Source organism: Lathyrus oleraceus, chromosome 3, assembly GCF_024323335.1.
Source record: "Lathyrus oleraceus cultivar Zhongwan6 chromosome 3, CAAS_Psat_ZW6_1.0, whole genome shotgun sequence".
NCBI lineage: Eukaryota > Viridiplantae > Streptophyta > Magnoliopsida > Fabales > Fabaceae > Lathyrus > Lathyrus oleraceus.
This window is the reverse complement of record NC_066581.1, coordinates 472,499,305-472,525,304: the sequence shown is the minus strand read 5'-3', so window position 1 is coordinate 472,525,304 and position 26,000 is coordinate 472,499,305. Positions and strand designations below refer to the sequence as shown.

Genomic DNA, 26,000 nt, shown 5'->3' with positions numbered 1-26,000 from the left:
ATTCATAGCACTGTACTTCTTTTCCTTCTTTGGGCTTATCATCTGACCTTGTTCTTCTTCCAGCATTGTTGGATTTACTGATGTCAGATGAGATGTTCTTGACATTAGCCTTAGATCTTACATCCATATTTTTCAACAGTCTGTTGAACTGTCTTCCCAGCGTTGCTACATCATTTGCTAGATCCTCATCAACATCCTGACTATTTTCCTCCTCTGTGTTTGACATGAAGGTTATGCTTTTGGTTTTCCTTTCAGATCCATCATTCATTCCCATCTCAAATGTTTGGAGGGAACCAATTAGCTCATCAACTCTCATGTTGGAGATGTCTTGAGACTCTTCTATGGTTGTCACCTTCATAGCAAATCTCTTAGGGAGTGACCTGAGTATCTTTCTTACTAATTTTTCATCTGACATCTTCTCTCCCAGGGCTCTTGAGGCATTAGCAATTTCAAGGATACTCATATGAAATTCATGAATATTTTCATCTTCTTTCATCCTTAAATTTTCAAACTTGGAGGTGAGCAGCTGTAGTCTAGACATCTTCACTCTAGAGGTGCCTTCATGAGTGGTCTTGAGAATGTCCCAAGCATCTTTAGCCACCTCACAGTTGTTTACCAACCTAAATATATTCTTGTCTACTCCATTAAATATTGCATTCAATGCTTTAGAATTTCCAAGGGCTAGATCATCCTCCTCCTTGGACCATTGTTCTTTAGGTTTCTTATCAGTTGTGGCTTCTCCTTCCTTAGTAACTATTGGATGTTCCCAGCCTGTTAACACAGCCTTCCAAGCCTTATTATCAAGAGATTTTAGGAAGGCTACCATTCGAGGTTTCCAATAGTCATAATTAGATCCATCCAAAATTGGTGGCATGTGCACAGATCCTCCATCTCTCTCCATGGTACCAGAAAGTATTGTCCCTAGATCTCACCCAGAACCAGAGCAGGATGCCTGCTCTGATACCAATTGAAATTTTGGTATCAGATGTGAGATGTCGAAGGTAATGTCACGACACTAATATCTGAGTAACACAAACAGGATAAAGATAAAGAATAGTAATGCAAGAGACACAAGCAATTGTTAACCCAGTTCGGTGCAAATCACCTACGTATGGGGGCTACCAAGCCAGGAAGGAAATCCACTAAATAGAATCAGTTCAAAGACTCTCAGTACACTTCAACAAGTTACAGTCTTTCTCACTTAATCTCTACCCGTGTGATTTCTACCTAAGCACTCTTAGATATGAGAACCCACTCACTCCCCCTCAATCACACCTGTGATTTTAAACAACAATTACTTATGAAAAGAAGACACTCTTCAATAACACACACTTCATCTTACTTAGCAGTTTCAATCAAGTAGACACACACTTGATCTTGCTTAACAACTTCAATCAAGTAGACACACACTTGATCTTGCTTAACAACTTCAATCAAGTAGACATACACTCTTGCTTACAAGCTTAGAGTGACAAATTACAACTCACAAATCAGACCAATTCAATCATCTATGGATGAACTGAATGGCTTACAAGTCACACGACCAAACAAGACACAAACCCTTATTCTCTCTCAATATTTCGCTCAGTATTGGTTGTGTATCAAATCAGGTTTTCCATGTCCTATTTATAGAAGCATTCAGCTGGGCTTGGACATCTTGAAACCCCTAAAACTATTTTCCAATTAAATCTTCTCATGACAGTTGGTTAGATCTCTTTGGAAAATAAGTAAATCAGGTTGTAATTAATGTTTGAATGCGCCTGCAAATAAGATCTTCAATCATACATAGATTGCCATTAAATGCGCAATCACATAACACATAACATTCACCCTGAATGTTCTGTGTACAGGATGTCATGACATCGGGTCTGACATCCTGGAACAATCCTGCATAATTTTGTTTTTAAACTCCAATAGGTACATAGATATCTTATGTTAAGACATCATATGCAACATCTTGTGAACACTCTTTTTTTTACCAAAATTTCTACCAACACTTAGAACCAACACCAACCATTAAAAACACAATTCTCGATTCAACGCCGAGCCCCCATTTCCATACCCTTGTAAGTCGATTGCTTTTAAGCATCGCCATCAACCTCACATAGCTTTCTCTTGGGTTTTCTTACAATGAGACCTATTCGGTTATTAATTAATCGAGTAGATGATTGATTCATCACCATTTATTCACCAAACACGAATTCAAATCTTGGTCCAACGCCAAGTAATTCATTTCAAACCCGATTAAAGCTTCAACCACAATATTCAAATCATTTCTTCTAAATCAACTATAAATTCTAAACCCTTGTAATTCTAAATTTCGGATAATAAAAGGATGGGAGGCGTTCACCTCACTATCTCTCAATTGTTCGAATAATTGACGTACGCCATATTGATCGAATTCTCGTCGCCCAATTTAAAACGCAATCGTGTAAATTCAAATCACCTTCTATAACAAACACAACCTCACAAGAATAAACTTTATAATTTAAACTTCAAATGAAAAGAATGGGAGGCGTTCACCTCAATATCCTTTGGTTATTCGAACGAGTGGCGCACGTCACATTGCTCAAATCACCGACTCTCGATTAAAACCTGCAAATTCAAATTTAAATTATTTGCCCAAATTAATACCACACCTAAGAACTTTTCTTTTATAAATTAAACTTCGGATGAAAAGAATGGGAGGCGTTCGCCTCACCATTTATCGAATAATTTAATGATTGGCGCCCGCCATATTTCTCAAATTATCAACTTCCGATTAAAACACGTTAAATAAACATTGGATAAAGGAATGAGTGGCGCACACCTTATTGTTCCTTGAATAAGCAAGTGGGAGGCGTACGCCTTATACCGCGCATATTCAAATTCCGCAAACAAACTTTTCAAAAATAATTCGAACGAAAGATGGAGTAGAAGGCGCTCGTCTTATTATTCCTCGAGAGAATTGAACGATTGGTGTGCACCACATTGTTCAATCTTTCGTCGTTCTTCAAAAATTTCTTAACATATCAAACCTAGCTTCTCGCCCCGTGCGATCGAAACAAACAAACAAAACACCAAACATATCAATTCAACTCGTCACCCCCGCGTGACCAAAACTCTTTTCAAAAAGAACACTGTTAATCCTTTCTAATGCGCACAACAAACTAGTGCTTAAGCCTCCTCCGAGAGTAGACAATCCAATGGTTAGCCTTTAGAACGTGATCTACACAGTTGTTCATTAAAAAACACCAACCGAACGTAGTCCCCGAACTACAAATGCTCTGATTTCCTTATTGCACCATAAGGATACGTAGACACGAGATTGCGAGATCTCAGCGAGCACACTAATAAAAAACCTCAATTTTCCCCCTTTTGAGGTTACCATTCATCTTTATTTTCAACCTTTATTCACTCGAAGAAAACAAACAACATAAGTTAACATTCAAATCGCAAACTAAACTAAAAGGTTCCCGTTGAGTACAACGGACGTGAGGGGTGCTAATACCTTCCCCTTGCGTAATCGACTCCCGAACCCGAATATGGTTGCGACGACCATTATTCCATTTTCTTAAAGGTTTTATCGATATTTTCCTATTCCTTCATTGGAGTAAATAAAATTTGGTGGCGACTCTGTTCGAACAACATTTTTCCGCGTCTATCGTGAGGGGTCGCATTTTTCGAGGTGCGACAATAGCAAAAGAGGATTATTGGTCTGCATATCAAGAGGACATACTCTGGCACAATGAAATAATGCAAAGAAAGAAAAAGGATCGCCCAAACAGCACCGATATTCGAAGCTAAATGGATACGACGAACAAAATGGCGAGATTATGTAGTTCATGTCGTTAGCCCGAGCATAATCATACAAACTGTCTTAGTGTCAGACAAAACACAATAACATAATTTTAATTGTAACCCTTTTTCTTTATATTAAAAACAAAATTCATTTCATAAATATCATAAGATTCAGTTACAATAACTTGAAAACAACAATTAAATAATAATTTAAACAACAATTAAACAACAACACAATAACTACAACAATTAAACAACATCATAAACAAATACAACAACTAAACAACATAACTATGCGATTAAAACCATAAAAACAATTTTGTGAGAACTATACATCATCATGTGAACATCTATGTCAATTTAAACATTCACCTAAAAACGAACTTCTCCATTTTGGTTGAATGTGGTATCAAGCCTTTGAGTTCTTCTGATCTTTTCAGCTTCTGCAATGTCTCAATCTAACCAAATGATCAATGTCTTGTTATGATGTTTGAACGTCTCTATATTCCATAATTGGATCTTCATCGGAGGTTTTATTGCCGAATAAATTAAATCAACATTTCTCTTCTGAATATAAGGACACGTATATGAAGACACTTTGAAGAAAAATTGAAGGAGATTGAAGAAAATGGAAGGAGATGGTAAGAAAATATGTGAAAACAATGATAGGTGACGTTGTATTTATAGAGTTGAAACAAAGCAGTAGCCATATGAAATGACACATGTACTATGCATGCATGCATGCATCAGATGCATTGACGCCCCAATTCAATCTTCAATGCATGCGTCAATTGCATTGACTTGAGCTGCATGCAGGCACCACTAAACATGGCATCTTAGTTCAATGGCCTAAAGCATGCGCCATTTGGTATGGCGCTTGCTATATCTAGATAATTTAAAAAAAAGTTGTTATATTAATAATTTTTTAAAAATATATATTATTTGGTTATTTTCAAAAAGAAATTTTATTGTTATTTAGTAATAATTTTGCAAAAATATTACAAACATATTTTGAAATAAAATAAGGTGATATGATTGAATTATATACTTTTCTTCGACTCACATCAATGACCTATCACAATATTCACAATTATGTTCTCTTGGTTTCTTAAAGTGGATACTATTGACACCTTACATCCCCCAAAAGTTCCCTACTACTTCTGGTTTCTATCTTCTTTCATGAAAGTTAAAAGTAAAAACATATATATTCAAGTGGTCATTAATCCTCCAACAATGCCAGCATGAAAGGCTGTCTTTTGTTTTGGCCTACAGAATTTTCAATCTCATTTTAAAAAATTTCAAAAGGAAGTTTCAAGAGGAAGTTTTCATGACAAAATACTAAACACTGATAATATATGTTTTAGACAACAATTTACACTACTAGAGTGGAATGCTTAAAACTCAATTAGTATTGTCTCCGACAAAAAATCTTTTGATTATGTTCTAATACAGTGATAATCCTATTTAAGTCAAACACTAAATAGTATAGAAATCAACTTCTAAACATTTATACAACTGCAAATAATCTGTTCTATCACTCAAATTTCTTAGTGGCTAAATGACAAGATTAACCATATATATGTTGCTTTCATATCTTATCCTATTAGGTAGGGGCATTATCTATCATAATTATTTAATCAGACTCGTGTTAATTGATTTTTCTTTTTAAGATTATGTGGAAAATTTTATTAGAACTTATTTAAGTATAATTTAAAAAATTAATTTTGATATCTTATAACATAAACATACATTATTGAATATCAAAACATAATTAAAATTAAATAATTTTTTTAAATTTTGATGTTTAAAATAAGTTTTAATAAAATAATAAAATATATAAAATAACATTCAAATCAAATTTTTACTTGAAATTTTTATAAAAAATTTCTTCCTAAATTATTTTACACAATTATTTTTAAAAAAGTCGAAACAAATGCTCATTGTTGATGACATATAATCCACCAGCATGTCAATACTTCACTACATGCATTTCAATCTGAATTCTTGGTATTCAAAACTGCATACAACCAATTGTGCTACAACATTTGAATTGATGGGAACAAAGTACACTTACCATAAAAATTCAACTAGTTTAAGTTTAATTATTAGAGTACACACAATGTTTTGAAGACCAATAATTCCATAAATTTCCCAAAAAGACCCATCAACTCAATCTTCGAGTTGCGACGGGAGCAACAACAGACACGGACGGATGATAGAACCACCAAAAAAGACCTTAACACCACTCAAATACCAAACAATTCAATGTTGGAGAGTCGGGAGAAACAACGGACGAATGAACAGAATCGTCGAAAGAGTTTACTCCCAGAAAAATGGCAGCGTCAGCGAGTTTTCGTTTTCCATCAAACCATTATTAGGCCCCATTTGCAGCATCCCATTACATTGAAGGTTTGTTGTGTTTGCATCTAGAACAAACACTTGACCATTATTAGGCTTATCTTTAACCTTACCCGAGCACAAATACTCGTTCGTGGCATCAAAACGCATCGTTCCGGATGAAGACTGTGTTGGACTGTCCTTGATGCTGGACTGCATCAAACTCAACTCGGAACTTTGTGATTGAAGTGTTGACAGAAGATAGAGAGCACAACCCGAGTCAAAAGATCCAGGTTTGCTATCAGAAGAGAGCTTCCTACCGCCTTTTCCACCTGCGGTCGAACCAACGGCACCGCGGATAGGCTGGCTGATAGAAACTCCTGGCGCTGCTTCGTTAACATCGCCGGCTTTAGGGACAGTTTCTTGCCAAAGAGGATGTCCTTTATCCTGTTTATGTTTGTCGATTCGATACAAAAGTCGGTGATGGTCGTAACCTGATTCAGCTTCGGTTATTGCAGTGGCAGGCCAAATGTTTCTCATAATAGGATTCACATATGCCTGAGGGCTTCCAAAGTGCAGGATTCTAGGACCTAAGACAAGTCAATGTAAAATTCCATATTAAGTGTACTAAAGAAAAAAAATAATGACAAGAAGAAACGAAAATTTTAGCGGTAACCAATTTCGGACCTTCATGGTTTGTCATCTTTGTAGCACGACACCTCTGAAAAAAAGTGTGTCTGTACACCAACACTGACATTTACAATTACGTTCAATTTATTCATTTTTTCAAATTATTACCAGTGTCAACATGTCAGTGTCAGTGTCGCGTCCGTGCTTCATTGATGGTTATGTATCCGCATTTGCTCGTTTCTTTCTAATATAGGCGACGGTTATTGTTTCATATGAATGCATTAATCATTAGTCTATTCTATTCTACCTATTTCTGTTTTTCACCTCAGTTTTCACAATCGTAAAATCGAGAACGAGAAAAACATTAACAGAAACAAGTCATCTATCTTAGAATCATGTGATGCCGCAAACACAAACCTTTGTAATTGTACATGAATTTCTCAGCAGCCATGAAAAGAGAAGGTGGTTGAGGTTTCCTCCTCCGCCTATTATGCCCATCAAGCCGCTTCCTGCAACTTCTCTTAACCTCATCAAACTCCGCAAGCGAATGAAACCTACATCAAAATGACAAGTCCATAACGCATCAGAAGAACGATACAAATATTCCCTTACAACCTAAAGAACAAAAACCGAGCAAAATTGAATAGGTATAAAATCGATCATCGAAATTGTAAGTATCGGTCATTTTTGAGCATCACCAACCAAGCAAAATTGACCGAAGCTTACAATTCTAAGGACTAATTCGCATATTTACTTCAACAAAATCGAACAAACTACGAATCCGAAACAAGCAACTTCAATTAATATACCTGCTACATTGTTGGCAGAATCTCTGCTGCTTACCTCCAACCAACACAACAGGAGTTTTCGAGTGTTTCTCGCAAACTCTATGCCGCTTATGATACTCTCTACAATCACTAAGATCCGCCTTACATCCATCAACCGAGCAAATCATATTCAGCAATCCATTCTGCAACCGCGATCTCTTCGACGATCCAGAAAACGACGACACGCCTTTCAAATCATCACCCTTTCTCCCACTATCCCGAACCGATTTTTCCAATGAATCAGAAGCCTCACCAAGCCTCAAATCCATTGAATCTCCTCCATTTTTCATCTCCTCCAACCCAGATGGATCCCAAGCAAACTCTTTCCAATCCCAATCCATCAAAAGCAAACTAATAATCAATCACTCCAAAACAAAACTTGTTCTTTAAATCCTTTAAAACCCTTTTCAATATGCCAAACCTAAAACAAAGTACTCACTAACACAAGAATCAGAATCTTATAACCCCTTTATATTTATCACAACAAAATTAAAACTTTGACTTGTGAGAATCAAATATAGGATAAAGGGTGTCAGAAAAAACATTTAGAATAAATACCAAGTTCACAAAACTATAAATTGAATCCATCACAAACATCAAAATAAAATAAAATATATTTTTTTAAATAATTAAAAAAGCAAAAGAATATTAGAAGATATCCTTTTAAACATTAAAGACCACAAACACTAAGGTCCCCTCAATCTAAAGCAATTTGTTGAATTCATTAATCAAGACTTTGTTGTTTTGTATAATATAAAATTAACATAAGGTTTTTTTTATTTTGAAATAAAGAGAGCAACTACATATATGATATATACACCTAACAAACAAGGTAATACATAAAATATAAATCACATAAATTATTTCTTACAGTTGAAGAAGATGAGTTTCCAAGACAATGAGTTGAGAAGAAACATGAACCATTATTTTTTTCAATGATGGAGTAGATAATAATAAAGTGAGAGAATTTTAGAGTATGAAAAAGTAGGTTACCAAATCTCATTCATTGAGCTCTTGTGGTGGATTTAGAGGCAGAAACCACATTAGTAAGAATATATTATATTATATTTACCTTAACTTAACAAAAAAATAATTAAATTATTATGGGGAAGAGTGAATGAATGAGATCTGTTTTTTCTTTCTTCATGGAGGGGTTTTAATGTTATGTGATTTTTTTTATCTTTATGTCAAGTCTTTGAATTTTTTGTATTTTAATTTTTGTTGATAAAGTAATGACCATATGACTAAATAATGCAAGTAGAATAAATAGAGGTAGTGGGCAATTTGACATGGGAGACAATGGAGAAAGTGACTGCAGCTTTGGACTATATATTATATATATATATTATATATATATATATATATATATATATTATATATATATATATATATATATATATTATATACAAGTACCTAACTGGATTGTTACAATTTTAGAAACGGTTCTTACTATGTTTATGTAGATGTATTTACTATATGAACTGTACTTAGTCTTTCTCTCTATTTCTTTTTTTAAAATGTAGTCTCTCTCCTCTTGTTTTCCTTTGTTTTCATGTATATTTCACTTCTCTTATGAAAATTCTTTAAAGTTAGGTGAAATTAGAAATTTTAAAATTAGAGGATTAACTTTAGTAACAAACATTTTTTTAGGGTTAGATAAGTATGGTTAGAATGAATTTTAAAGATAAATGGTATGAGATTTCTTTCATAATTTTTGTAAAAATTAAATATTTTTAATTGATGTATATATTTATCTTTTAAGAGCTATTATATCTATAAGAGAAAGTTTTATCAACAAAAATTAATATATTTGAACTAAATATATAAAATTTTGTTAATAAACTTTATTTTATACTTAAGATTGGTATGAGTATTATTTATTATTGTACTAGATAAAATTATAATACACGACATTCACAAGTGATTTAGGGATGCTAAAAAATTTTAAGGCATGCCGTGGAGTTTAGAGTTAGTTCACGCAGAGAGGTGAGAAGCTTTGTATATATCGTATTCAAAAAATGAGATTGGGTATATTTTCAACTCTATGGTTGGGGTATTTATAGAGGTCTCTGGACCTGGATCTCATATTGTCAAAAAATAGTAATCCTCCTAAGAGCGTGGGAATAAGGCAGTCCTCCTATAATTCAGGACTACATGGTTAATTTTCCCCTAACCCCTCTCTACACCGTTGTAGATTGGGACATGTCGTTCTCACGCTTCGAGTGAGTTATCTAGAGAGTGAGCGGTGTATTTGAGAAATGGATGTCACGTTCAATAAATAGGCAATTGATCTAATTAATAGATAATCAGAAAGATGGCATGAGAGTTTTTCACCTTCCACATCACCCCTATGAGGTATTTGCAAATGTATCAAAATACAATTATGTTTATTAATTTGTCCCATTGCATGATTAAAAAGTTTAGATTGTAATATGTTTATATAGTGTTTTATTTTATCGTAAAATCTATTTAATTATATAAAATATAATTTAGTGGGGGAAATGACATAATTCATATCCTTAATTAACTCATTGTAGTTTTTGGTACTTTTGATGATTGTTCTCAAAATGATCGGATACACGAACCGATTCTAAAGTTGGTCACTCGAGAAGACAATGATCAATACTACAAAATATATATACAACAATGCCCACATTACCATGGTCTTTTGAAGGACCATGGTGATATCTCTAAATTCATACGCAAATAAGTAAGAGAGTTCTAACAATTTACCTAACAGATAAAATATTGTTTGGGATAATATACTTGATATACAATCATAGGTGTAGACAAAATACAATTCAAGAAGAACTCTTTAAGACTTAGGGATTTCTAGAATATACAAAGATAAGAAATCCTAAGTTGAACTTGTACTTATGTTTTGACAGAGTAACTGTTTTTTTAATGTCAATGGTTCATTCATTTTTTTCTTCAAGTCTTCAGCTCCTTAAATAGAGAAGGAAAAGAGTCGTTGAAGATCCAACAAAAAAGAGTTCTTAAGAAGCTTGAATAGAGACGTTGAGATGTGTCTCCAAATGGTTAATGTCGTTGAAAACTTGTTTGAAATTCCTTTGCTGCAAGAGGAATTATTAGTTGCATCTCAGTTGACTCCATGAAGAAAATAGAGCTTAGTTCTTAACGTGACAAAGTAGACTCAGAGGTTGACAGTGACCTATCAGTGTCACCTTGTTCTTTGCGCTTTGACTAGTCTTCAAGTTATGATCTTAAGAAGTAGACTTCTCCAAAGTATGATCTTTAGAGGATGCCTTCTTCAGACTCTGATCTTCAGACGTTGAACTCTTTAGAAGTTGACTTTTTCAGAATTTGGTCTTCACCTTATGATCCATCAAATTTTGGTCTTTAAGCATCTCTTAAGATGTTCATAGTTAGAACCAAAATTTGAATTGTTCATGAAATTTTAGTCTATGGTTTGGCACACTTGAATAAATATTAGTATAACCGATTGTTCTTTAAATACTTTGTTATCATGGAAATTTAAGGGATATGGGATAAGTCTATTTTGTTCCAACAATTTCCCCTTTTTTATGATGACAAACATAAGTATTTAAGGATAATGGTTGTTAATTTAATTAACAAGTTAACTTCAAGGTCCGAGGTTTGTAAGCTCCACCTGAGTCTAATAATACATAGGGTGAGATTTGCAAGATCCCCCTAAGTCCTATCTAGGTTAATTAAATTTAAACATTTAAAGCACAATAAAAATCTTCAAATTTTAAGCAAATATAATAACTATCAGATTCAGGTGCTTAAATACTTCTATATCTACTCCCTTTTTATCATCAATAAAAACAAATTAAAGAAATAAAAAAGACATTGAAAAAAGAAATATTTGATTTAAACAAACGAAAATTTCAGAGGCACAAAAAAACATATAAGAAAATTCACTGAAAAAATGTGATTGAAGATTGGCTGGAATGGTTGGGAAAAAACTCTTCAATTCTTGAGATGGTCAAAGTTGGTTCAGACACCTGAGCATTTGATAGAAATAAAGCAGTAAAAGATAGGGAGATGTGCTTGAAGGCTGAGAATATATCTCTCCCTAATGTCCATTGGTGCATAATACGCAAAACTGATTTTGCTTTATTCCTAACTCTCTATATAAGTTATGTTCCGTTACTAGTAAGGTCACATTCCTTTCCATCAATCTCTCCCCAATGTCCATTGGTGCACAATACACAAAACTGATTTTGCTTTATCCCTAACTCTCTATATAAGTTGTGTTCTGTTACTAGTAAGGTCACATTCCTTTCCATCCATCTCTTCATAACTGATAGAATGAGCAAGTCTTCCAAGAGTTCTAAGTAGGTCTCTTCCCATGAGATCAACAAGGTTATTAAGAAGTCTAGAGATGTTGAAGGAAGGAAACACAAAGATAATAAACTCAATAAGTATGCGGGATCAAAGTCACAAACTAGTTCATATGTAAAAGTTTCTTTGGTGGGGAGGACTTCAACTCCAAAATAAAGAAACTCAAGAAGCAGAAGGATCCAATTGATGACTCTGATTCAGATGCTAATGTAATTTGAGAAATGTAGTCTTTGTAATGCATCTGTTTGCTTTTCAGAATGACTTTGGATTTAAAATATCTTCTTAATCAATAATAACCCATTCTTTTCCCATTGCGTTTGTTAATGATTCGCTTGCCACTAACATCCATTATAAGAGATGTTTCAGAGAGTTTTCAACCATTAAGTGATATTTGTGTGGTGTGTGTGATAAGAATAATAAAAAATATAATTATATAACCATTAAAACAAATGACTATGGGGAGATAAAACATGATTTTATTTTACCCAAGAAAATAATTCCCATAAGGTAACACAAGTTTTTGACAGCAGTAAGAATATACATGACAGAAGTCATACTTCTTTGCCTTAACAAAACAACACTTGGTTATATGCATCAATATAACTCAAAGATCATAGGACAGAAAATTCCCAGAGGAATTCTGGCTTAGGACCTTCTGAACCAGAGAATCATCTCACTTAGAGAACTAGCTAGTTCAGAGTCTAATAAATTAGAAACACGTAGTAAACAATCAGAGGCATAAAGATTTTTAGAAAAAACAACAACAGTTGATAACACATGGGCGAGTGGCACAATACTCAAACATAATTGAATCATTAACCATCAATTATTACTCAATAGCTCAGAAACCACATGTTAGAAAACCTTTCAGACTCATGACACATAAGTGGACATGTCTTAAAAAAAATTCCACTTATATGCTATTAAATGCAACTAATATTATTCTGAGCATCAGAGACTGAGTTGCATAAGATGCTACTATTCATTAGGAGCTAGTTTAGAACTACTAATCACAGTAGCTTCTGATCATCATCTGACTCGGATCCTCCATTTAGAAGTAAGCATTAATCTTAACAAAATGCATGTTTACATTCTTTTTAATAAAATCAAATGTTTCAATAGTAAAAGGATTGGTAAATATATCATCCCATTGATGATTAGTATCAATGAACTGTATATTTATCACACCCTTCTCAACATTGTCAATAATAAAATAATATTTTATTTCTATGTGCTTAATTCTATAATGTTAAATAGGATTCGTTTTTAAATAGATAGCAGCAACATTATCACAAAAGATTAGAGTACTGCTTCCATTTATCTGATAGTCTTCCAACTGATATTTCATCCAAAGCAGTTGTGTGCAACAACTTGCAGTTGAGATGCATTCTGCTTCTACTATAAACAAAGCAATAGTTGCTTGTCTTTTACTAGCCCAGGATATTAGGTTTTCACCTATGAATTGACAGCTTCTGTAACACTCTACATCCCGAAACTTATATAAAAATATTTAATCAACAATTTAAGGTGTCACTATGACAACCATCCAAAAACTTTCAAAATCATTTAACAACGTGCAACGAAATTAACATAATAAAACTTAAAAATAAAATTTCACAAATAAAGTATTAGGCTTTAAACTATATAATTCAGCATTAGTTCAAAACATAATAAAAACGTCTTATTCCCGATGTTATAGATCAGAGTATTAAACTGATTAAAATGATAACGATAGAAAAAATGAAGATGAGCTCCAAGAAGCCATCTTCCACTCACAGCAACCAAACTTTACTCCTGATTATCTGCAATTTGTCCATGGTAGACAACATAAAGCAAATGGGTGAGATGAAGGAGAATTAGCGATCCAAAACGCAGCGGAATTTAAAACTTTCTCCCTTAGTGATCCTTACGAATGGGCATGATCAGTGATAGAATCGTTACCTCTTGTGATGATTGAAACCTTTGATGCAGATCTACGAAGCGATCACAAATGTTGAACGACGACAACGCCTCTACTCAGTCCACACGAACAGATTCCTTCAATCTCAGTGCTAGCTGCTAAGAATGAAGGCTTTGAGTGAGTGAGAGAGAGAGAGAGAGAGAGAGAGAGAGAGAAACGAAATTGCAACTGCATTAAATGCTTCTGCACAAGGGTTCTATTTATAGAACCACTTATGTGGGCTGCAAGCTAAAAAGCCCACTTAAGTGTTTGTGGCCCATATTTTATAATATGCCAAAATCGCTTAAGCGCGTGGTACCTTACCATATTTCGTATTCTCTTTAAGTACACCGTACCTTACGATGTTCTACAATTCACTTAAGTGCATCGTACCTTACGGTGTTCCTTAGTTACTCTATCTCTCATCAATCCGTCCTTTTGTGTGTGACCCTGTAGGTTTTCGCGGCACTGGCAATTATATTAAATCACGCATTTAACATAATAAACAGTGAGCGGTATCTAGCAACACATCGCTGCTACCCAAGACACGAAAATGTTATGTGATCTGACAAATCCTTCTGTAATAATACTTATGTGTATAATTACCATTTTGCCCTTATGTCTATATTGAACACAAGGCATAGACCGTGTCATCCTTGTCCAGTTCAATATAGGGCCCATAGACATTTATCCTGTTATGCAGGATGGGCAAATTCCATCTAGGTCACTCATGTCCCTTAGCATGCTTCGTGGAGTACCCATCAACTGTCTTTATGGTCATCCAGTTACGGACAATGTTTGATCAGCAACAAGGCACTCGACTCTATATCTAGGGTCCATAGTGGTTTCAGGTCGAAGGGTGGTATACACCATTATCACCATGAGAATAACTTATGACACTTTGCATATCATTCTATATAGTATTCTCATAGCGGGTCAATCTAGTATAAATATTACTCTTAATATTCATACCTATGTTTAAGACTTGATAACTCCTTATCCATGATCCATGAGATGTGATCATCAGTCTATATGCATAATAGTATTTATGCTTTAATGTTATCCCACTTCACAATAAAGCTCGACTACAGATACTTTAAGAATAGTGTCCTTATGTTTAATGTGATCTCATGATCAAGTCACACTTGATACATTAAACGGACTAGCTATTCTATGGACTTTATTAAACAAACATAATAAAGAAAAAGACTTTTATAATTAATAAATAATTCGATACAAGTACCAAAAGTATTGGCCTCTAGGGCTTACACCAACAATCTCCCACTAGCACTAGAGCCAATCAGGCATACCCCTAATGCCCATAGATTTAGTATGGCCATCATGCTTCTGCTGCGGAAGAGGCTTTGTCAGTGGGTCTGTAATATTGTCAAGTGTAGGTACTCTGCATATTTTCACATCTCCTCTATCTATTATCTCTCGAATGAGGTGATAATGCCTAAGTATGTGTTTGGATCGTTGGTGAGATCTAGGTTCCTTAGCTTGTGCCATAGCACCATTGTTATCACAATAGAGACCAATGGGATCCACAATGCTAGGAACCACGCCAAGTTCACTAATGAACTTTTTGATCCAAACAGCTTCCTTTGTTGCACTTGAGGCAGCAATATACTCGGCCTCGGTTGTAGAATTAGCAACTGTATCTTGCTTTGAACTTTTCCAGCTCACAGCGCCACCGTTTAAGCAAAACACATAACCAGATTACAATCTAAAGTCATCCTTATCTGTCTGGAAGCTAGCATCGGGGTATCCAATTACAGCCAGCTCTTCCTAACCTCCATATATCAAGAATGAGTCCTTAGTCCTTCTCAAATACTTAAGGATATTCTTGACAGCTACCCAATGAGCATCACCAGGATCAGATTGGTACTTACTCATTGCACTCAAAGCATACAAGACATCTGGTCGAGTACATAACATGGCATACATGATGGATCCTATTGCATATGCATATGGAATCTTATTCACGTGATCCCGTTCTTCCTTAGTTGAAGGGGATTGTGTTTTTGATAGACACATGCTATGTTGCATAAGTATGAATCCTTTCTTGGAATCATGCATATTAAAGCGTCTCAGCACTTTGTCTATGTATGTACTCTGACTTAGGCCAAGCAATTTTTGTGATCTATCTCTATAGATTCTGATTCCTAATATATAGGCTGCTTCACCTAGGTCCTTCATAGAAAAGAATTTCCCCAACCAAGACTTTACTTGTTGTAGGGTTGGAACATCGTTTCCAATGAGTAATATGTCATCTACATATAATACCAGGAAAACGATCATGCTCCCACTAAACTTCTTGTAGACACAAGGCTCATCTTCGTTCTTGATGAATCCATATTGTTTTACTGTTTCATCAAAACGAAGATTCCAGCTTCTGGAAGCTTTCTTCAATCCATATATTGACCTTTGTAACTTAGATATCTTTAGGGCTTCTCCAGGTATGTCAAATCCTTCAGGTTGTGTCATGTACACATCCTCAAGAAGACTCCCATTAAGGAAAGCCGTTTTGACATCCATCTGCCATATTTCATAATCATGATATGCAGCGATAGCAAGTAAAATCCGAACAGATTTAGGCATTGCAACTGGTGAAAAGGTTTCATCATAGTCAACCCCATGAATTTGTTTATATCCTTTTGCAACCAGTCTTGCCTTATAGGTATGTACCTTACCATCCATGTCGGTCTTCTTTTTGAAGACCCACTTGCATCCTATAGGGTTAACTCCTACAGGAGGCTCTACCAAGGTCCAAACCTGGTTTGTGTACATGGAATCCATTTCAGATTTCATGGCTTCTAGCCACTTCTCAGACTCGGGACCAGTTATGGCCTCTTGGTAGGTCACAGGTGTAGCGGGGTATTCGTTACCATTAGGGATATTGACTAAATCTAAGGTAAACCATACAAGTCGAGTCGCCACCGCACTTCTATTTATCCAAGGGAATGGTTAGAAAGCGAACAAAAACCTAAACATTTTATCGAATCAAAAACTAGTAAAAATGTCAGAGATCGGGGTAAGGGGGTTGGTTATGCAATGGGAAGGTTTTAAGCACCCAAAACATCCTAGGTACTCCTAGGAAGCCCTTTTCATATTTGTTGTAAGGTTGGTATTTTGTGAAAATTTATTTGTGCAAACATGATTGAAGAGATGAGGAGAGAATATACAAGTTATTTACATTTTGTGTTTGGATGGATAAACCCATTGCCTACGTGCCATCTTGAAAAGATTAGGATCAAAACCTCGTAGTTCGGGGTAAAAATCTCAAAACAAGTTGGTGGATTGATTGGTCCAAAAGCCTTAAAGTCTTTTGTTATCCAAGGGAGAAAACTCAACCTAAAACCACAAATCCACCATGTGAGGATAGCTTCAACATGCTAGTGAGGGGTTAACCCTATAATAAGCATGGAAGACTCATTGTCCATCACTAAGGATATAGGTGAGTATTACATCTACCTCAAGGATAACTCAAACATAATAGCTAAAGGTTATGAAATTTTTTGATTAAGGAAGTGGCCATTGAAACCACAAAAGAAAGTATTTGAATGGGTTATATTTACCAATGAAAAGTATGTACAAAATATGGTCAAAGTTGACTTAGAAGTTCAATTCAAAATAAGTGTTATGAAAAGAAAGTTTTAAAATCAAAAGCATAAGGCTTAGGTTTCTAGCATTTGAAAAGAAGTGTTAAATGTTTGCACAAAAGTTTTGGCTTGGGTTAGAGTGGAGGGAAGAAGAAGAATGGCTAAAGTCCTAATCATACAAGAGATAAGGGATAAGAAATAAGACCACAAATGGAGTTCCTCTCTTGAGATCATATTGATGATCCAAGTAGCTCCCATCCTTTGGAATATGCAAGCAAAATAATAGTAAGCTCAAGCAATCAACACAATCAAACAAGCTTCTTAGAAGATCCTCAATGTATCTTGTATCTTTCACTTTGGATGAACATGGCAACGGTTCTTCAATTTGAGCTCTCATAGGATTCCCTAGCACAAGAGCACACACATCAAAGAGTTTTATGAAGCAAATCAAGAATGGACAAGAATGAATTTAGAGGTTTGGTCCTTCTAATCCATCTTCAACATTTAAAGTCCTTTTACTCCAATTTGCATAGGGAAAGTCCTAGAAACTAAGTCTATTTGTCCATTTCTTTGCATTTGGTCCACAACAATCAAAACAAAATACAAGCACAATAATATATACACAATTATGTGCTCAAGTGAGCAAAAGGCAAATTTCATTAACATAAACATGTGCTCAAATGAACAAAGGGGGAAAAGCAAATGAATAATATGTACACGAATAGTAAATTGCATAAATGTAAAGAGCAAGAAGTAAATGTTAATGGTTAATGGTTAGTGTTAGTAGTAAGTTTGCCATAAGGCAAATTTAGCGCTATGTTAACCAATCGTAATTGGACTTATGTAGAAGTCACAACTATCTGAGGCCGGTCAATAATAATGTAGGCAACAACACAAGTTAGAGGTCTTGATTAGTGAATCAAACTCCAACAACTTGCCATGCCAAAAAGAAGATGAGAAATGATCTTGTATTGATTTAGGTCCTTTGCATGATTTAGAAAGCAATCTATCCTTAATGCAAAGCCATTCACTTGATCCATGATCAAAATGAATTAGATTTGAATCAAGGAAGATTAAACCTCCCTAATCAATGCTAACCACCAATCTTTAACTCATTGATCAAAAAAGAAAGAAGAAGAAGAAGAAGAATATTAAAGTGCATTAAATGAAATGGAATGTACTAATCAACAAATGTTGACCAAAGATAGGGAAGATCAAGGTCAAACAATAAAAAACAGAAGCAAAATGAAGATTAGAAGTCAAGAAATAAACAAAATATTTTTGGCATTTTTAATATTGAAAATAAAACTTGAATTAAAATAATAAAGAAAGGTCAAACTTCAAATTCACTTCAAATCAACTTTGAAAAGTCCAAATGAATTATCCCAAGTTCAACAAGGTCAAACAAAGTTTGACAAAAAATTTCAGCATTTTTAAAAGTCAGAAACTATTTTAAATCAATTAAAAATGCATAAAAATAACCTAATTGAACTAAAATCTCAAATAAATCTCAAATCAATTAATAAATTGATGAGAATATTTTTCATAGATCTATCATCATTCAAAGAGGTTGAGAAAATATTTTTGTATTTTTTGAATATCAAAAACTATTCAAAATGAATTAAAAATAATCAGAAAAGAGAAAATTACTAAAAAATAGCAAATGATAAAATAAAAAATATTAAAAATCATTTTTAGAAAGTAGAAAATAAAAGAGAAATAATGCAATTGGTCCCATAATTTTTGGACCAATAATGAAAGAGATATGAATTTTAGAAATAAAATGGAATTAAAAGAAATAAAAGAAAATAGAAATCAGAAATTAAAAATTAGAAAAAAGGAGAGGCGTTGGATGATGGCTCATTAATTGAGCTGACATATCACATGGCTCTCAGGCGCGCATCCACCATACATCCAACTCAATGCAACCACACATACATTTAAAAAAAGTCATAACATTGGACAACCTAGATCTAATCTGGAAATGAAAATGGACGGCCACGATTGGATCTGGAGACCAGACGGTGGCCAGCCCCACCGTCTTCTCCAGCTAGCTCCGGTGAGGGTTCAAAATTGCAGAGGAAAAAATGTGCATGAAAAGCCACGATCCAGGTACCATTCGAAAGGTGGAGTGATGTACATCACTCCTATGCCACCCAATTCCACTCTAGATCCCTATTGAGAGAGAAATCAGGGATGGAACTTTGGTGGTGTTCAACTGAACTTGCTTGATTTCAAAAATTAAGAACACAATAATGATGCCTCTATGTAGAGGACTTCAGACAACACAAAATCAAGGCAAATGGAACAATATATGAGTTGTTTCGAAGCAAATTGCAGTTGAGCAAAACCTTTGAATTGTGAAGAAATGAGCCACGATCTTTGAGTTCTTTTGCAAACAGAAGCTTCTATGGATCAAGGTGAAGAGGTCTAGGAACTTTAGATCTGAAGAAAACAGTCGAGGAAACTGAATTCTAAATCTGAAATTTTTAGAGAAAATTGAGATTTGTTCCTTTGGTATGGGTGTGGATTCAATTTAGCAGAGGTTTAGGTGCCATTAGGTTGAAGAATTGTGAAGCTATGGCATGGTATTTATAGATGGAGATGGTTGAATGCCTGAGCTAACTCATGTGCATGGGAGAAGAGGGCCTCCATGCATGGGCCTGCACAGGCGCATGGAGAGCCCAATTCTGAATGGAATTGCAAGATATACATTACCAAATAAGAATTGGACATGCAGATTGGATGTTAATGGATCATGCATGGCAATTGGAATGATTTTCATAAAATGCACTATTTCAATGAAGCTTTCAAAAATGCCATGTCCAAAATCCAAATGCAACCTTATGAGTAATGGTTGGAAATCTTATTGCATAAGGAACAAATTTCATGTTGATCAAAATTTCATTTGGGCCTTGGAAATTAATGAAATTTGAGCTTGAAGTGTAGGGTGCAAAACATGCATATGTGAAATTTCCAAATTTGGCTAATGTTCAAGCCCCTCTGTCTCAATTATGCAAGCTCCAAATGATAACATATTCAACATGAAAGTTGTATATCTTTTCAAGACAATCAATTTGGACTCAAATTTTGCATCATTTGTATTTTTAATGAAGAAGTTATGGGCACTTGAAGTTAAACTTTTTCACATTTCAATGCATTTGGTCCAAAGTGACCTATAATGTTTTGCATTATCACATGTATTACTTTTGAGATTTTGCAATTTTTCTCAACATATCATTTGAATTAGACACAATAAGATTTCCAATGCATTAATTCTCACCTCAAAATCATGAAAAATGAATGAGTTATGTTCTTGGGAAGTTGACCTAAAATTAGGGTTTCAGTGAAAATGACCTATAATGTCTTGGAATGGATGATGACCTTACAAGCTTCAAATAATTTTTTTATGAACATGAAAGTTGTTCATATTGTTCTTAAGAACATTGTTTCTCTTGGGATCATCTCCATTTGACCAACACATAAAAAGTTAAGTCTCAATGTATTTCAAAATAGTCAGATGAATTGACTGATCAACTTCTCAAGTCCACACCTCATATCTTGATGAATGGATGATTGAGGGCACTCAAATAAGTTCAAATATGCATGAAATGATGAATTAAAGAACTTCCCTTGATTGTATTTGACCATGGGTTGAGGTTGCTTCAAGAGCAAGGCACAGTTGATGAACAGATGAATTAGGGTTTCCTTGGGAAACAAGCCTCAAACCCCTTGACTTGATTTGATCAAAATGATGAATTGAGATAATTGGGAGGCATATTTGATGGATGAGAGCTTTGGGAATCATTACCATGCTTGCTTCCATCTCCTCTTGACCATATCAATGCACATAGGATCTTCTAGAAGCTTTTAGACCTTGTGATTGCTCAAGCTACAAACAAGAAATGTTAGTGACATATTTTTGTGCTTTTGGTTAGTAAATAAAATGAGAAAAGCAATAATATACAATTCAAGCATGCTTGGTGATATCAAACCACTCACAAGAGATCCCACCCAAAGGCAAAGGGAACCAAGATGCTTATGATCCTTGAGGCTATGCATATGAAATGTTATGATGCCATGAGGGATCTTAGGGTCAAAATTGGGGTCTTACAGATGCCCCTATTTAAGGTCATTCTAGCCGGAGAAGTGAAGGTTAAAATCTTCGTCTCGACGAGGTAGAATGGGCTTAAATAATAACAAAGAGATGAATTTTGGTCCCTAAGAGCCCTCATGATGCAGATGTATGTATGCAAAAAGGTAATACTCTGTGGGGATATGTGTCCACAAAGAAGAAAAGAAATCCAGAGAAACTGACAATCCACATGAGTAATTCACTCCATGGGACAGAAACTCTGGGACTCTTATGGGGATAAGAAAAGAGATAAATTGCGTGAGCATGTCACGACTTGAGATTACTGACAGACACGAGAAGAATTCCATGAAAATAAATCAATGGAAGGACTCGAGTTGACTCAAAGATGCATGTAATGGGGAATATGCCAATACAGCGGAACTATTCACAACGGATAACTCGGATGAAAATCCGGATTCAGATGGGGGGAAATCCACTAAAGGACTTCTCCAGGGAAGGTCCAAACAGAACTCCTCCGGGGAAACATCAGGGTGAGGTATTACCGGTTACTGGGTAATAAGCTCAATGAGACATGTGATCCGAACACCGGTATAAGGGTGAGAGAACAACATGCTCGGGGAGAATGAATATCTAAGACTAGTATAAAGGTGAGAGATATCAAACATCCGAAATCATCTGAGGAAAACATAAAAAGGTATATTTCAACTCAGGAAAGTCTGACTCCACAGGGGGACAAAAAGTCATAATAGGGAGCAGAGAGGAAGGAACACCAGGGATACCGGTTACTGGGCATATAATAGGTGACCAACCAAGTGTGAATTGGGGAATATTTCCAAGACACTCATCATCCAAAAGAAGGATGAAAAGCGGACTCGATTACAAGATGCGCATTCGATTCCATAAAAGGGATACAAATCTTACTCAACTAGGGAAGAGCAAAAGACTTCGACCAAAGAGTGCATGAGATATATTATCTATTACCGTCAAAACATAGATAACGCACTCGCATGGAAGATTATCCACAATCGCTTACTGGGTTAATAAAGGATAAATCGACCGAAAAGAAAGGACATCGGGATACCGAAAACCAGGTATAAAATGATGACCAATCACAAAGGGAGAAACAATCATTACCGACAAACGGAAAATGAAAGATGACTCGCTGGGGATATATTGACAAAGGCAATGACCCGGGAGATATATCGCCGGTTACCGGGAGATATACTCAAAAAGGGTGAAGGACTATCAATACCGAATATTGGATAAAGATAACTGTCAAGGAGGGGATTACATCTACCAGATACTGGGTAGAAAACCACGGAAGAGTAACCGTCATCGGTTAGGATGAACAAAATGTTAACTCTGCAAGGGGATAAGAAATAGGGTTTACAACTACCGGTATGAGGGTAGGAAACCACAGACTCCGCCGAGGAAAAGATGGATAACTACTGGTTACTGAGCAATCATTCATGTAAACCACGGGGAAACGCAAGGAAGGACGCAAAAAGCCAATCTAGGAACAAACTAGAGAGGCACGATGAAACAAGACTCATCCCTATGAGGATATAACTCAGTGGGGAATTCCATCCCAATATATGTGTTGGGAGGAAATAGAAACAACCATCATCCACGAGGACATAACTCGGTGGGGAATATGGAAGAAAGGATAAACACTTTCTGCTTATGGGGCTGACTCTTCATGGGGAGATCAGACACAAACATCTGCTTAGGGAATATATTACCGACTAGCAGGAGATAACGAACAAAGATATATTGCAAGGAATGCAACATGAATATCTGAATGTTAAAATTATGCATATATGTGTGGTTTATGTATGATGAATGCTGACAAACAGACATTTCTAACACAAACAGGTCTAACGAATGAACAAACATCCAGTACTACATCTCAAGAGAGAAATCCAGGACCAGTGGAAAACATCCAATCTGATGAGGGGCAAGAGATACCAGGAAATAAAGATCTTTGCAGGGGAATGAACATCAGCCATTCCAACTGGGGACAGGATCATCGCACAGATAAACTCCGCCATAAAAGCAACTTTACTAGGGAAATTATCAGAGGGGAATAATGGAACTATGTGGGGGACAACCACTAAACAGGAGCTTCCAAGGTTACCACTAAATACTGCTCTACCAAAGAGAACCCATCCGCTGAGGAGGAAGAAACACTACTCTGCTGAAGGAAAGAGGGATGAATATCTTTGTCAAACACTCTTCTCGGAAGGAAAACCACAAAAGGCTCCGGAGGGAGAGGATACAAGCATGCCACGAATATAAACAAATGTCTTACCCTGTTGGGAATCATACCATCTTTTGGAGAGCACTGGAGACATCCCCAGTATCCTTTTTATCATTGTGAATGTTCACTTTGTTTAAAAACAAGTCATGAAAATTTATTTATTTAAAACAATGATATTTCTCAATTAAAACATGCAAAACATTTGTTGAATAGAAACAAATAAGAGTGCAAATAATTGGATAAAAGCTCAAATTTATTTGATGGAATGGTAGTCTGCAAATGGCAAGACTCCATAGATCTTTACAAATTTAAAATTGGTGATATATATTGGAAAAGGGCTACATTGAACATAATTACCATTTCTCCACCAACTCCGAATCCGATGTATTTGAAGCTTCAGTTGACGATGACTGAGCGAGAATCTCTGACAGATGACAGTTTGTAGAACAAAGTCTTGTCAGGATGCAGTTACTTGCCAAATCCCTAATTTTTTCCTAGATTGCCCCAGGGTGAGGTGCTCAATCTAGCGGGATATATATTCATTTTTTGTCTCTAACTTTTTTCCTAGATCGCCCTTTCGGGTTTTCAATCCACCGAGACGCTCATTTTTGCCTAAGCCGCCCTTTCGGGTTTTCAACTTAGCGCGCTATTCTGTTTTTATTTTTTTAGGCGAAGTATTTCTTGACTGCATCTGAATTCACAAGACGAGTGAAATCCTCCCCATCCATAGTTGTAAGTATCAAAGCACCGCCTGAAAAGGCTCTCTTAACAACATATGGACCTTCATAGTTTGGAGTCCACTTGCCCCTGGAATCGGGCGCGAAAGACAAGACTTTCTTGAGCACAAGGTCGCCTTCTCGGAACACACGAGGCTTGACCTTCTTATCAAAGGCTTTATTCATCCTTTGCTGATATAACTGACCATGACACATGGTAGTCAATCTTTTTTTCTTCTATTAAATTCAGTTGGTCATAACGACTCTGAACCCATTCAGCATCAGTCAACTTGGCTTCCATCAAGACTCTCATTGATGGGATCTCCACCTCTACTGGGAGTACAACCTCCATGCCGTAAACAAGAGAGAAAGGGGTTGCCCCTGTTGAAGTGCGGACAGATGTATGATATCCATGCAAGACAAATGGTATCATCTCATGCCAATCCTTATATGTGACAACCATCTTCTGGATAATCTTCTTGATATTCTTATTAGCAGCTTCAACAGCCCCATTCATCTTGGGTCTATAAGGAGAAGAATTATGATGTGCTATCTTGAACTCACTACACAACTCTTTCATCATCTTATTGTTCAAATTAGATCCATTATCAGTAATGATCTTATCCGGAACACCATAACGGCATATGAGTTGATTCTTGATAAACTTCATAACCACCTGCCTGGTCACATTTGCATATGATGCCGCTTCGACCCATTTGGAGAAGTAATCAAATGCTACGAGAATAAACCTGTGACCGTTGGACGCTTTCGGTTCTATCATGCCAATCATGTCAATTCCCCACATAGAGAAAGGCCATGGTGATGAAATCACATTCAGAAGTGTCAGGACAATATGAATCTTATCCGCATAAATCTGACACTTATGGCATTTCTTCACATATTTGCAGCAGTCATACTCCATTGTCAGCCAATAATAGCCTGCTCTCAACATCTTTCTAGCCATGGCATGTCCATTGGAATGAGTACCAAATGAACCCTCATGGACCTCAGTCATTAACAGGTTTGCTTTGTGTCTATCCACGCATCTGAGCAGAACCATGTCAAAATTTCTCTTATAAAGCACATCGCCATTGAGGTAGAAACTGCCAGACAATCTTCTCAAAGTCTTCCTATCTTTCACAGATGCCCCAGGCGGGTAAATCTGGCTCTGAAGAAAGCACTTGATATCATAATACCATGGCTTATCATCTTGCACCTCCTCTACTGCAAATACATGCGCTGGTATGTCCAAGCGCATCATAGTGATATTGGGAACTTCATTCCAAAGTCTAACCACAATCATCGAAGCAAGTGTAGCAAGTGCATCTGCCGTCTGATTCTCATCTCTAGGAATATGATGGAAGTCAACTTCCGTAAAGAATGTTGAAATCCTCCTTGCATAATCTCTATATGGGATGAGGCCAGGCTGATTCGTCTCCCATTCACCCTTAATCTGATTAACAACAAGGGCCGAATCACCATAT

The 26,000-nt window shown here is 35.7% G+C and overlaps 1 protein-coding gene across 4 annotated transcripts; it reads right to left on the bottom strand.

Moving 5' to 3' along the window:
* Positions 1-5,727: 5,727 nt before the first annotated feature.
* Positions 5,728-8,764, bottom strand: LOC127128226 (squamosa promoter-binding-like protein 16). 4 transcript variants are annotated; one of them, XM_051057451.1, is made up of 4 exons: positions 8,568-8,764; positions 7,557-7,995; positions 7,165-7,301; positions 5,728-6,707 (listed from the first exon to the last, which is right to left on the bottom strand). In XM_051057451.1, exons 2-4 carry the CDS (start codon positions 7,913-7,915, stop codon positions 6,100-6,102), a joined length of 1,104 nt encoding a protein of 367 aa, XP_050913408.1. In that variant the 5' UTR covers positions 7,916-7,995; positions 8,568-8,764; the 3' UTR covers positions 5,728-6,099. The 4 variants fall into 4 exon arrangements, with proteins under 4 accessions (XP_050913408.1, XP_050913406.1, XP_050913407.1 ...); XM_051057449.1 differs by having other exon boundaries at positions 7,557-8,012; positions 8,446-8,763; XM_051057450.1 differs by having other exon boundaries at positions 7,557-8,012; positions 8,568-8,763.
* Positions 8,765-26,000: the final 17,236 nt, after the last annotated feature.